General features: G+C 39.1%; 1 protein-coding gene across 1 annotated transcript in view; it reads right to left on the bottom strand.

The window, feature by feature from the left end:
- The window catches only part of LDB3 (LIM domain binding 3), a 121,686-nt gene that overhangs the window by 66,249 nt on the left and 40,114 nt on the right, over positions 1–15,323 (bottom strand). Inside the window, exon 4 of the mRNA XM_075154308.1 lies at positions 3,389–3,464. Within this exon, the coding sequence (XP_075010409.1) occupies positions 3,389–3,464 (76 nt within the window). The remainder of the gene's footprint in view (positions 1–3,388; positions 3,465–15,323) is intronic.

Here is a 15,323-nt window from a genome sequence, read left to right as displayed (position 1 = left end):
TTTGGCTCAGCCAGCTCTTCCACCCTATGATTTACTTAAAAAGTCAATCATCTCTTCATCTATTTTCTGTTAGCCACATAGGTTCCCAAATTTGGCAGGAAACAAGTCATAAGCATTACGAGATCCTCACTGGGAGTCTAAAATAAGTGTGTTCGGTACTGTTTCATAAACAGGACAACACATAGTCATATTATTAAAATTAAAGAGGCTGTCTTAATACCTCTATGCAAAGGGACAAACGTTCAAGCTATGCTTAGCCTTAAAGCTTCAGCTTGAACATTTTGAACTGCACTGAGCTGAATCTTCACCTGTGTTGTGCCCCCTTGAAAAGCTGCAGGAACTCACTGACTGATGATGGCTTAGTTTCAGTCCTTGCACTCATGCTTACTCTTCTTGTTATTTGAATGCTTTCAGCATTAGTTATGCCTTTTCTTCCAGCTGGGCCACACTGTGCAAAAGACTTGACTAAATCAAAGAGATTTGACTAAACTAAATGAAAATTGTTTCAAGTTTGAGATTAATGTCAGATATAGAAATAGTGAAACTGCAAATCAGTCAAACTTTTATTTCCAATAATAGTTCTACAGTTCAGTTCATGCCATACTTATGGTTGCAGAACCTGTATCATCCATAACATTGATCAGCTCAGAAAAATTTCTATCATGGTGAAGAACTCTGGCGTTTTTATACCTTCCTTACTTCTTTGTAAAAGAATGTATGCTTATTTTTCTAAAACACAAAAAACCATGACCATAGCATTCAAAGAAGAAATACATGCTTGAAAATTAGTGGAAGCTGCAATCAAATCAGCAATAATATACAAGAGAATTTATGGCTTAAACTAGACACTGAACTTGCACATGCAGATTTTTTAGCTAACATTGCCATGCCTTAACCTTGACTCAGAGAAAGGTGAGAAAAACTTCTCTCGATGTTTGAGGACAATACTGTTGTGACTGTCTTGTAATGTAGTTTTTTGCTGTTTTTTGAAATGCAATTGAATTCATTTCATGTGAACCATCACAGTCTAAACACTGTCAAGCAGTGATGTGGAGGTGACAGCTTCCACGTGTGTGTCACGGAATTCTTCCTTTCTACAGTGATATTGTTACTAGAAATAATAAAGGGACAAGCAAAGAAACCTTGATTTTTAAAGTATATTTACTGTAACATACTTTACTGCAACATCCCCATACCACTGTTGGTATCAGTAAAGACTTTTTATTCTGGATTTTGAGATTTCTCCAATGGTTCAATGCCTTCATTCAATGCCAAACCACCCCCAGAGAAGAGTTTTTCTTCAATTAAAAATTACTGTTGTCTACTACTGTATACTAGTGACACAAACGTCACTCCTCTTGACCTGCAAAGGGCCCCCCACTCCAGCACTCTACTGCTACCTCTTCCCTCTGGGCCAAAGACCCTACACCTAAGAAGACCTTTCTGAATACTGTTAGATACCCTGTTTCCCACCATACCTTCTCCTAGATGCCACCCTTCTCCTCCAGAAAGGTTCCAGTAAATCTCTTTTCCAGCTGCAAGTACTGCCTGTAGCCCATTCAGAATAGGCTGCCTCCAACAGCTCCTATAAACCTTCCTAAGCACCGATGCACAGAATGCTCAAGAGTGAGACAACATGCTGCTGAAAAAGGCTTGAGTCCTTCGATCCTCATTTCTCTCTGAAGGCTTAAAATAGGAAATGTAAGTGACTTTATAGCTTTCATGCCAAAGGCACTTTTAGGACTTTCAAAAAAAACTACAGTGCATGGAGTTAACTTCTCTATAGGGTAGATAGTTAAGGGAGAAAAATGTTTTGTGTGGTAAACAGCTTTGAATACCTACGGCAGTAATTTTAAAATTGACACTTGCCAGGGAAGAAATGCACCTAATACAGAGTCATGACAATCTGATGTGGTGGAAGAAGGCAAATTTGTCATACCTGCACAGGTGCTACTGAGGGTCCCAAAAGATAGTTGTCAGTCTTGTGTTGGTGAATAACTCTGAAGAGACATGTCTACTTGCTGCCTTGAAAACTAATAGCATTCTGTGTAGTTCTTGAGAGAAGTAAGTACTCTCTCCCCCTTCCTGTCCCTATTACTTTGCCGGTGCAGTCCAACACCAGTCTAACTAAAAGAATGATCCATTGTTTTTGTACTAGCAATTTCACAGTACTGTTTAGTGACTCTTCCAATAACTTTCTCCAAGATAACTTTTATAAAATCATGATATAAGCAGAAACAACTCTGAGCAAGATAAATTCTTAATTTCTTCTTCCCTTGCCAAAAAGTTTACAAGATCCGGAGTGAAATAACATTATTTCTATCTCAACTAATAAATGGCCAGACAGGTTCATTTCAAATTTGATAAAATAAAATTGAATCAAATTATTCTCCCCAAGTGCATTCTCTTCTGTTAGTTTGAACATATTTGTAGCGGTTACAGGGATGATGTTACCTTCTCAGCTCTGAATTTGGAAAGCACAGTGTTTATAAAAATTATTTAAAATTGATCTGTGGAAGTCAGAACTGCCAAAAACAGTAGAACACCACCTAATTCCCCATGTATTTTCATCTTCAGTGTTTCTTATTTATACTACATACTAGGGATGAAACTGGCACTCAAAGAAGGGGTAAAGTTGCAGCAATGGATATTTTTACCTCCTCTCCATTTATCTAACTAAATGCGTCAGCAATACAAATGTCCTATCCAGTGCTTGAGCCTAAGGATATATACCATCTTTCAGGTATCCTTGCTCCTCAGTGCCTCCAAAGATACAGAGGAGTTGCCAGGTACAGTCAACGAATGCTGTTTATTCTAATATGAACGTTTATTTTATGGAAGATGACAAGCTTTGACAACAGAAACCAAGCCATCCATTTCCTCTGCCACTTGCTGTTACTCATTAAATTGACTTATCCTCTTTATTTTTTATTCTGATGTCTTTCGAATAGTGTGACAAGAATGAAATAAGGTGCAAGCTTTCAAATGCCCTAATGTCCTCTTTCCAAATCAGTGTCTTTTCAGTTGTAGTTAGGATTTGGATACACTGAGGCACAGTCTAATGGTTTTTCCCCAAGAATCTACAAAAGCAAATGTATATTTTGAGAAGCTTTGGTAGCCTCTTGCAGCCTAGATGAAAACAAACTGCTCAGAATGTGTTAGACCAGATCACAACAGAGGATAGCTGGATGCTTTGGTTCTGCTAATCAGAAATTAGCAAAATACAGGTCACTAATACATTGCATTGTGGCAGTTTTGCTGCCTGTGCATTCATTCAATGTTTACTTAATTAGGATAGGCAAAAGGTATTTCCTGTAGTAGATGTTTACCTTCGCCGCGGTAGATAAAAATCGTATTAACTTTGGCTGAGGAGAAATGGGTTACATACCTTCTGGTGGGGAATTACAGCCCTGGCAGACTCAATTCTGGGCGCTGTGGTTGAAACTGGCACTGGACGTTTAGATCTGCGGACCCCAAAAAAAAAAAAAAAAAAGAAAAAAGATTAGCAATCTGGACTCCTATTTTTCAGTTCTAATTTCATGCAAAAATGCTGCTTCATCAGGAGCGAAAGCTAAGCATAGCCTAGACTTTTTCTAGCGATCATCATGCTTTTTCTACATCCTCATTTACAAAGGTGGTGTGGTTTAACCTGGCAGGCAGCTAAACACCACACAGGCTCCAGTGTTCTGAGCGGTGGCATGGGGCATGGGATATGTTTCCAGCCATCCGGTGGTTGCTTCCATCATGGTAAGCACATGGCACTTGCCTTGGTGGGTTTGTGGGAGTATGATATAATCAGTCTGCCAGGCCTCCCCATATTTATATTTCAGCCATCATCCTCCATACCAAAGAGGCTTTATTTGCTTGGCTTGCTCGATTGCAGCACATATTTCACATTCATGGATAACCTGTGCAATGGAGTCCATGCCAAATCCACTCCTCAATCACGAGCCCATCTGTATGTTGCATCTCTTCCTTCATGGCCTGAGGTGTCATGGGCCCACCGAGCTATAATTCAGCTTTATGTTGCCAGTCCAGATCCACCTGAGCCACTTCAATCCTAGCAGCCTGGTCCACCTGCTGGTTGTTTTGATATTCTTCAGTGGCCCGGCTCTTGGGTACGTGAGCATCTACATGACGTAATTTTACAGCCAGGTTCTCCACTCGGGCAGCAATATCTTGCCACAATGCGGCGGCCCAGATGGGTTTACCTCTGGGCTTCCAGTTGCTCTGCTTCCATTGCTGCAACCACCCCCACAGGGCATTTGCCACCATCCATGAGTCAGTATAGAGATAGAGCACCGGCCATTTCTCTTGTTCAGCAAAAGCCAGCTGGATGGCTTTCACCTCTGCAAACTGATTTGATTCATCTTTTCCTTCAGCAGTTTCCGTGACTTGTTATATAGGACTCCATACAGCAGCCTTGCACTGCCAATGCCTTCCTACAATATGACAGGACCCATCAGTGAACAGGGCATATTGCTTCTCATTTTCTGGTAGTTTATTATACAGTTTATATTTCTGGGCCTCTTCAGCACGCGTCACCTCCTCCTCTGGTGGTATTCCAAAATCTTTGCCTTCTGGCCGATCCGTGATCACTTCCAAGATTCCTGGGCAACTGGGGTTTCCTATTTGAGCCCGTTGTGTGAGCAGTGCGACCCACTTACTCCACGTAGCATCAGTTGCATGACGTGTAGAGGGGACCCTCCCTTTGAACATCCAGCCCAGCACCGGCAGTTGGGGTCTAATCTGGTATTTGTACCCCCAGAGGGGATAAACAGCACAACAGGGAACATATACAGCGAGTAAGGTGTTACATGACACAACTCTGAGAACAGCAAATAAATCAACATTGCGACCAGCGACTATTAACCTAATAATGAACGCTTATAACAAATTTGTTTTAACACATTCTGATCAGATCTGTCGTTACCTCAACCCTTCGAGCCCCATGTTGGGTGCCAAAAAGGACTGTTGTGGTTTAACCTGGCAGGCAGCTGAACACCATGCAGCCATTCGCTCACTCCCCTCAAGTGGGATGAGGGAGAGAATCAGAACAAAGGTAAAACTTGTGGGTTGAGATAAAGACAATTTAATAGGAAAGAAAAGGAAGGAAAAATAATATACAAAAGAATATACAAAACAAGTGATGCACAATGCAATTGCTCACCACCTACTGACTGATGCCCAGCCAGTTCCCGAGCAGTGGCTGCGTCCCCCCCCAGGCCAACTCCTCCCTGTTTTTTCTTCAGCATGACGTCATATGGTATGGCATATCCCTTTGGCCAGTTTGGGTCAGCTGGCCTGGCTATGTCCCCTCCCAGTTTCTTGTGCATACCCAGCCTCTCATACTGGCAGGGCAGTATGAGAAGCTGAAAAGTCCTTGACTTAGTGTAAGCACTGCTCAGCAACAACTAAAACATCAGTGTGTTATCACCATTATTCTCATCCTAAATGCAAAACATAGGACTATACCAGCTACTAGGAAGAAAATTAACTCTAGCCCAGCTGAAACCAGGACAAATGGTCTTAAATGTGAGAAAAAGTTTGATATAGTTTCTCTGAATGATGAAAAGCCACCTGTTACAGAAGCAGCCTCTGACTTGGGAGATCATCCGTTTTCCAGTACCTTGTGACAAACTGCATTTTCATAGATGCCAATCTGCCACAACTAGATAAATTCAGGTTTGGGCAGCACTCTGGAAAAAGGGACTTACAAATGTCTTAAAATGCAGAGACTAAACTTCAGTACTGAGACATCTCAAGATCAACTCCTCAAAAGACTTATTTAATCTTTTACAGCAACTGCCATAATTTAAACCTCTCTGCAGGAAGAAACTTGGGCTTCATTTCAGACAATTTAGTTTCAAAAGGAGCAGATCACTACTGAATTAACCACACTCCACTCCAAATGCCTGCCTTTCACTTGTATTTGACAAATATACATACATGATCTTTTAAAAAACAAAAATAAACCCCACTAAAATGTTTTCAGAACACAGTTTGCCCTTTCATTGGAACATAACAAAGAAAGCACAGTGACAAATGCTAACTGAAGCACTGTAGGATGCTCAAGTAAGTGAAGATGTATTTGTGGAGGTGTTGCAAGAACCTGCATAGCACTGAGCACCCCCCTGAAATCTCTCCAGTACACATGGGATCACCAGAGAAAATGAAATGAAAAATGTAAAAATAGTCAAAGGAATCAGAATTATACAAGTAATATCTTATTGCCAACCTACAGATCAGGATTATCCCTGGAACTCTCATCTTTAAAAAGTACATTTCAAAATCAGGCCAGGTACAAAAATGAAATAAAAATACTTAAAAGCCTACAAATCAATCATACAGATCAAGGAGACTTGAGACATTTGGAATTGTTTGCTTTAGACAGGAGATCAGTAAGGGAAGACATTACAGAGGCTTAGAAAATAATGAATGGTAGAAAAAGGGAAATAAAGCTATGTTCCTGGACATTAAGTGAAATTGAAAAGACAACACATATAAAATTGATTAAGGCAAACATTTTTTCCTAGAGTACTTGATTAACCTGAGGTGAAACTCACTGTTACAAGATATCATTGAGACTATGAGAATAGCAGGATATCAAAAAGGATTAGATATCAATACTTACAACAAAAACCCCAACAGCTGCTTTAGGTCGGGTAAAAATAAGTAGCCATAGAGATTCTCATTTTTCATGGCACAACTTAAGAGACTGATAGTGGAAGACCTTCTGTGTTAGGTTCATTATTTCCTTACTGAGGGCTGTGTTGCACTTTCCTCTGAAATAAATACCTACCAGTGGCATCTATCAGAGACAGAAAGCTGAGCTAGAAAAAACTGGGCTCATCCATAGTGACAATCCCTGCATTAATACCTAGCTTCACATTGAGCTGTGTGTTTAGCTTCAGCTGCCACACGTAAAGTATTTCCCTAAGCAGGAGTAAACAAACAAAAAAACCTAGGAAAAAGGAGTAATCCTTACAGGAACTGGAAGATTTCCATTTAGAAGATATGGAAATTATGCTACTTTGAGAGCTGCAAAAAAAGATGATGTAATAGATGCCTACCTCACAATGAGACAGATGAAAATGAACACAGTTTGAGGAGACAATGAAAACTGGCATTATTAAACAATAGGTAATTAACCTCTGAAATTCACTGACATAATGTATTCCTAAAACAAGAGGCTAGAAAATTGTAAAAGGCACTAACGTTGATACTCACAGTTGGAATATATCACAATATACTCCCTAAGATGTAATTATCTGAGAAATATATACCTTCACGTTCTAAGAACAAGAGTTCATCACTAACTGGCTAGGACAAACTTTCCTCAGGTGAGTTACTAGCTGATCTTCCCTCAGGAGTGAGTTCTGTATCCTTCCTCCAACCAGTTTAGCTTAAAAAGAGAAACAATAAGTCATATTCATGAAACATGCACATGTATCATGAAAGACAGCAAAAAAAGAGGAAGAAAAAAAAAATCGGCTGCAGCTCAGAACACAGAGTTGCTGAAAATTGACTGCAACAATTTATGAACAGGCAAAGATTTAGGGGGAGATTCTGATCCTCCTTCCATTGGTGTCATTTCTGGGTATACCCAGTTGTTTCTGTGAAGTTACGTGGGGGGACCTGGGCATACTCGAGACCACAGCCAGGCAGAGCAGTCACTAAGTGTCCCCTCTGCTCTGTTCACTGATCATGAATTTTAGGGCCAAAGTTGCTCAGCACTGTAAACATTGTTTGTCACGTACAGAGGTATAGCAAACAACCACCACTGCATGTTTGATGCATAACTGGAAAATATTTGTATTGCAGCAAAGGAATTTATTTACCAGACTACTCCATCACTTCTGTTGTTTATTGTATGTCTGTTTTTCCTCACTCATTACCTGACCATAGAAGATGTTAAAAAGCTGTATTCCTTCCATGTTACTGATAAGCTATGTCTGTCATTCACAGTGCTATCCAACCAAGATTCTTCTTTCACACGGACTTTGAGGTTTCAAGATGTTACTTTAAAACAATGAGGTTCCTACATAACTCTGCCCTGGATGTTTATAGCTTTGATATTTAAAAACAGAATGATGAGGCTTGCTAGATTTAGCAGAGGCTTGTACCAGCGAAAAGGGCAGAAGAGGTGAAGTCAATTTGTAGAATGAAAGTATATGCATTTACAGAATAAAGTGATTATTTACCTAAGAGCCATTACTCCTCAAGAAAAAACATCTGCAAGTTCAGGACTTTTTTTTTCCTCCCTCTTTTGCTAGATGAATCAAATCCTCCAGCAACACAAGTTTGCTTTTCAAGTGATGATGGTGCTGTTGCAAACCTGTGTGTCCAGGTTTACATTTTAATCCATTGATTGCAAAATTATTTTATTCCAAACATTCAGGGAGTGTACTTGCTTAGTAGGACTATGGGAGATCAAAGTCCAAATTTCACAAATGACTCACATAATTTTAGATTTGATGTTGAAATGTTCCATCAAGATGATTGTTTTTCTGAAGCAATTAATTTGATTTTGACTTTTAGACATTTTGTCCTATATATTCAAAGTTAAAAAAAGAAAGAAAAACCTCATTTCAAAATGAAAACTCAAAACAGTTTTAATTATGACCAAATACATCATTCTGGTATTTTTTTAATTCTCCTCCTTTCCACAGATGCACCTCCCCTCTCCCTCAATATTGGTTCTCTTTCGTAATGAAGTTGAAAACCAAGATGGATGTAGTTCTGCAAAGCTGTTCAATTTTGATAGTACTGCTGATATAGCTGTCAAAATTTCTACTTGTTCCCTCCTACTTAAATATATCTTTAATTGAAGAGCACTTGACTTCAATCCTGGTATCTTTGCACTCACAAGAAAGGTTCATTAGGAGTCAACTGCATTAAGAGGAGCTGCCTGCCTAAGGAAGGGCTGCAAAGGAGTTCTGTAATGACTATTAGTTTAACCCGTGTCCTCAAGGGAACACAATACTGTACTTGCAGAGAGGTGACATGATCTAACAGATAATAGCTCTTTTTCATCTTCATGTGGCTTTTTTGTATTTCATGTCTTCACCAGTCAGTGTCTGTCTTCTCTTTTCTAATTCTCAGGACAGCTAAAAATCAACATTTCTTTTCTTTTAAGCTTTTGCTTTAATTTTATTACACATGAGCACTTATTTATACCTATTTGAGCATCTTAATAATTGTATCTTAATATCTCAACCACTAGAAAATGAAAAAGCGTCAAGTGCATGGAAAGGTAATAAAACAGATTAGATAAGGGTTAGAAATGCTTAGAAAACGTTTTACATACTTTACTTATCACCTAATTGAAATGGAGTCGTTCTGGAGTGGAGCGGGTGAGCACATAGCAGGATGCAAAACAACAGAGCATGTAGAATTGGGCTTCTGATGATATAACTGTTTTAAGGCAATAATATTCCTAACAATTTGGCGGGGCGGGGGGGAAAGAAAGGGACAGACTAAATATTACTCGCGGTTATCAATTTGAGGTGTCCATTTAATAAGTGCTAAGATCAGTAATGTGTCAGTTAAATCTTCAGCTAAACAGTGAATTAAGTAGCCAAACAGAAGCTTCTTGTTTCTAAGTCTTGCACAGAAAATCTTTAGTCTTGTGATACCAAGTTTAATTCTCTAAGCCCTGCCTGGGACATGAGCAAACAGTTTTAGTGACTCCAGTGAGAATCACAAAGACAAAATCCTGAATATTTCACAGTACTTCAAATATAACTGTGATCACTTTAGGGCTAGGATGAGACCTACTTTTCCTCTCTTAGGATATCATCTGTGTCTGCAGCAAAACTGAAAAGTATTTCCATCAGCAGTTTTGCTCTCTATATATCAATGGCAAATGCAAATATTAGCATTTGGCTGGATGACTGATTTGTTAATTATTTCCCTGCATTGTGCTGCACTCAGAGTGCAAGACAGGCAATTATGCTTTCCAGACCTAATGTTTGTACCCATAGCAATACATGGACAAAAACTTTTTATGCATAAATGGCACCAAACTAAAGGAAAGCTGCTATCCAAAAAAAAAAAAAAAAAAAAAAAATCTATGAAATAGAATTTGTTTGGAAATATGTAATACCCTTTTTCCCTTAGAAGGGATCTGGATCAGGGCAGCTGCAAACATTATGGGATAGAAAGGGAAAGGAAAAGGGAAGAAGCCTTGGAGCGTTTTGTGGAAGGAAGGAAAGGAAGGGAACTGCAGAGAGTATGCATAAAGCTGAGATTTTTGAAAAGAAGTATGTATTAAAAAACGTTGGAGAAGCAAATTCTAATCTCCTGGTCTCTCTCTGACCCCTTCTACTTCTGTGGCATCTGCACCATGCCTGTTGCATCTTCTTTACTCTTCCCCTCCCTCCTGCTATGCAAAATCCCTTCTTTCTTGAACTGCCCCACATTCTGCTCTCCAGCCTGTTGCCTCCTGAATGGATCAACTGGCTACCGATGCCTCCATCATCTCCTCTTAGTGACTTGGTACCATCCCTAAAATTCCTCCATCTCAGCAGCTCCTATGGGCAAATGGGGAGGCTCTGCCAGTATCCCTGCAGTTCCACTCTGTGTGTGACAGTTCTCCAAGGAGTACTAAGTATGGATGCTGAGCACATGCCTGGCACTCACCTGATGCACATAGTAAGCTCTACAATTAACTTCCATGGAGCATGGACACCTTTTTTCAGGCAGGTTATTTTTATTGCTGTCTTCTTCCTGTCTTTGCACTATTTTTAAACCATTTCAAACTCTTCCTCTCCTTATCACTACTGAAAACTCAGGTAACCCATAAAGAAATGTGGGTTCATCCCCAGGAAATTTCATCCAGTTACAGAATTTGTTTATGCTGTCATGGATTGAATTTGTATGTGGAGGTGTATTGCCATTAACACTGTTGAAAAAATACATTAATTTATATCAAATCCATAACTTTGTTTCTAAGTAATAATAAGTAGATCATAGAAATTTGAAAATGAGCTTGCTTTAATGCTTAATTACCAAATAGATCACTCAGTTACACAGTGATCTAGTGTAGGTCGCAAAACCTTGTTGACATCACTATATTACCATTCAAATACGGTATTTTACTAGTTTTGCTTAGACCATTCATCTATAGATTACAATCACCATGCTACTTACCTGAATTTTTAATATGTTAACCCAATCCAAATTCACATTTGACTTCAGATTTCATTACAGGAGTTTTGCACAGCTTTTCTAGTTATCCATACTAACTCAATTTGAATAGCATAGGATTCCCAAGTAAAATACATTTTAACTAGGCTGAAACAGGATTTTACTGGAGGGAGGATATGGGTTCTTTTACTTTCTACTTTTCATTTACATGTTTTCTATGGCTACTACTGATCAGATAAAAGCATAGATGTTCCTCTCAAAGCTTGCTTTAAAAAATAACATTAAGATGAATAGAAGTGGTACTTTCAGCACAGTGCAGGCAAAACCACAGTGCTTCAAAGACTCAAATATATAAACAGGTATTGATTATAAACAGGAAGCCACTATTCTCACCTCAATAATAAACTGGTTAAATGCAGAATTTGGATTGCCTAGCTATAGAGAATGGTGTTACAGAATCAAAAGTAAGAGGCTGAAATACAATCAAACTCTGGAGCACAAGCCTTATGAGGAGCGGCTGAGGGAACTGGGGTTGTTTAGCCTGGTGAAGAGGAGGCTGAGGGGAGACCTCATCGCGCTCTACAACTACCTGAAAGGAGGTTGTAGCGAGGTGGGTGTCGATCTCTTCTCCCAAGTAACAAGCGATAGGACGAGAGGAAATGGCCTCAAGTTGCGCCAAGGGAGGTTTAGACTGCACATTAGCAAACATTTCTTTACTGAAAGAGTGATCAGGCCTTGGAACAGGCTGCCCAGGGAAGTGGTGGAGTCACCATCCCTGGAAATATTTAAAAGACGTGTAGATGAGGCCCTAAGGGACATGGTTTAGTGGACATGGTGGTGTTGGGTTGACGGTTGGACACGATGATCTTAGAGGTCTTTTCCAACCTTAATGATTCTATGATTCTAAAATTATCAGAGAGGGATCAAAGCTGAATGGTATATAACCTTCAGATATAGTGTCTCACTTGAAATCTCTAAGTTTAGCATAGTTATTTATTATTAATGATTTCATGATTATATTGATTATTTATAATTACTGAGAGATGTTAAAAAGAAATCTGAGGTAAACATACAAATAATAAAATAATGTTAGTTTAAGAAGAGAAGAAAAAACTATTTGGGTTATTAAAAAGGATCTAATAGTGTAGAGCAAAGAATGAGCTGTTATTAATAAAGAGCAGAAGAGCCACTGAATAAAGATTCAGTGCTTGTATGTAGCCTACCATACCCTGGTCTTGAGATGTGACAACTCTCCCCAGTAAACATAGTAAATAAATAACAATTTTGAAGAATCAAGTATCAAAAATATTTATGTAAGTTCTTTAGCTGAAAGTGAACCTGAAGTGAACCACAGTGATTTCCCCTGTTTAATTTTCCCCTGCCACACAGATAGCGTACCTGAGACTTAGACTACCCCCATTCAAGCATCATCAGGCTCCATTGCATCTTGGCTTCTTAACAGCTTCCTTAAGGGTGAAAGTCATTCAGGTACAGAATTCAGAGCAGCACTGGGGACTGCTGTAGAGCGTCACCTTAAAGAGTCAGCTTGTAGGGTGATCAGGGAATCAGGGAATCACAGCCAAACTTCAAAGATACGATGATTCAGAAAAGAATAATATAAACTGCCTTCTGTTGATAAAGAAGAGTTCAAGTGTTGTCCAAATCCAAACAGATTTCTAATACTATGCAGATGAAGTCTGTTTTTCCCCTTGCCACTCAACATTTTCTAAAAGCAAAAGCCTAATTCAGGATACTTTGAGCATCCTGACCACAAATTACTTGCGTTGGTTTCCTGAAGCTGTTAATGAAGCATATTTACTTAGCTGATTTTCCTGTAATTCCTCTTACTTGGGATGTGGACCTTGCTGTTTGCCATATGGCTTTTAGAGCATTTCTAATTCACATATATGGGAGAGAAAAATTAGTGAACATGGATAATCAGATCTTAACTATAGTCCACCTCATTTAGGCCTTCACTTTTTTCTGTTTCCAAGCTAAAACACTTCAGTGAGCTTTCCATTAATGCCTGTTTCTGAGAGACTTTGACTGGAAACATAACTCTATGTCTTAAGACTGCTAAGTCAAGAAAGTTAGGCAGGACTTGTCAAAAGAATTTGTTTCCTTTTGAGGTATTCAAGTATTGTTTGAAGTTGTCAGTACAGTAATGCAGAAACACGACAGGACTAGCCTGTACCCAGTGCTCGGTATTGCCATACTGCAACAGACATCAGCCAGGGAGAGCACAGACACGAAGAGGTGGCCAACCCCTGAAGATGCCTGAAAGCCAGGCAAAATGGACCTTGGCGTATCTCTGCTCTCACTGTAAGAAACAATGGGGCCACCAATGATTAAGATTTTGTGAAAAAAGAATAAGGCCTGACAGCTTTTATAGTGGCTGGTGGGCAAGAAACACCACAGTAAAAAGGATCCAAAGGAAACTACGAACCTCACATGCACAAATAATGCATTACAAGATTGATCTAGTAAAGCCTTAGTATTTTACCTGATTGAACGACTCCTCATTCCACTTCTTAAAAATACTATATCATCCATTCCAATTAGCTTCAAGTGTGTAATTTACATTTTGACATGACCATGCTTAAGCTAATCAACATTAATCAATAAGAAAAGGTCCCAGCCCTAATCCATGGTGACCTTCCTGTCTACCGTAACATTTTGGGTAACGTATTGATTTCCTCATTGCAGAATGCAACCAGTAACCGTTTGTCTGAAAGATTACAACTGTCATATGTATTTAGTAAGTTGTGTCAGCCCATTGACTCTGGTGAGATGTGCCCGTGATGCCCATCTTGACCTTTCCATGGTCAGCACAGTATAATATGTGAAAGGATTCACATGGAGATTATCTTTAGCTCATCCAGAGAATATTTCTCAGACAAATAAAATGGCGATTTTTAACCCACCTCTAAGCTGGTATTTGGGGAGGAAAAAAAAAGCGATGTGCACTCTGAGAACAGTTCTAACTCCTAAGTAGAATCCTGTTGGAATGAATACTTCATTGCCCTTTAAAGTCTTGGCATATATCCACAGATTCCAGGCTCTTTTCTAAAACTAACAAGGACACTTTACGCAGTGAGTGTAAATAGCAGTCCACTCTCTTAAACTGCTCCTGTAAGGAATTTATTTATTATATTTATTGCAGTGATTGACATTGATATTTTATTTCATTTTCCATGGAAAAAGCTGCTCATTAATTTTAACAGTATTAAATGTTACTACTCAGAGACAGTAACTCACAGCCCTGTCCAAACGCTAGCCTGACATCTATTAACAAATCCTACTTTCCTCTCATACCTGTGTACAGAGATAACTGGGCATGCAATGGGATTCACCTCTATTTCACAAGGAGTGAGGGAGGACCACCTCTCTCAGCTCACAGTAATACAAGGTACCTTCCTTAATCCACTAGCAGGATATGTCTTTTCTAATGCTTTGAGCACACAGCATCATCAGAAATCTGGGGAGGAAACCTTGGCTATTGGAGGCAGATGGCTCGCAAAAGTTCTAGAGTCACATGTCTAAACAAAATAAACTAACTAGTATCACATGTGACATCCACCATTAGTGTTCCTCTCCTTTTTCTACTAATCTGCTTAAAATTTTGAATTTATACACACTATGATTCAGTAAAGCACGTAAGCAGCCGTTTGACTACTCTGCTTTTCTTATCTTTCCAAATGTAGATTTTGTAATACCTCTCCTGTGTACAGGCACATGCAGCTACCTACAGACTAAGGTGCTCACTGAGTGAATTGTGGAGGGCTCCAACACAGACTGTCCACATGGTCACAGATCTCAGTACTTGGTCCAGTCTAGATCATAATTATTCCAGTGAACATCACATATCTAACATTGCACCAGCTTTGAATTTATTTCTTTGCTATTTAGCCAGTATTTTCTTAATTTAACCTTTAAATCCTGATGAGAATCATATTGGCGTATTTAAACATAATTTCTGTAGAACTCAAGGGAACGGATTAAAGGACGGATCTTCGTTTTTTAATTTTTTCTTTTTATACTCTTATTTGATTTTTTTAAGTGTCATCTAATTTCAGGGTTTGTTTCTATGGCAATATGAACATATTTGTACTTGATAATACGATAAGAGTCCACCATTTCTAGTGAAATGTTATCAAGTGCAAACGGCCCAT

Source organism: Calonectris borealis, chromosome 7 (assembly GCF_964195595.1).
Source record: "Calonectris borealis chromosome 7, bCalBor7.hap1.2, whole genome shotgun sequence".
Classification (NCBI taxonomy): domain Eukaryota; kingdom Metazoa; phylum Chordata; class Aves; order Procellariiformes; family Procellariidae; genus Calonectris; species Calonectris borealis.
The sequence above is the reverse complement of the archived record's forward strand: the minus strand, read 5'-3'. Positions and strand labels throughout refer to the sequence as shown.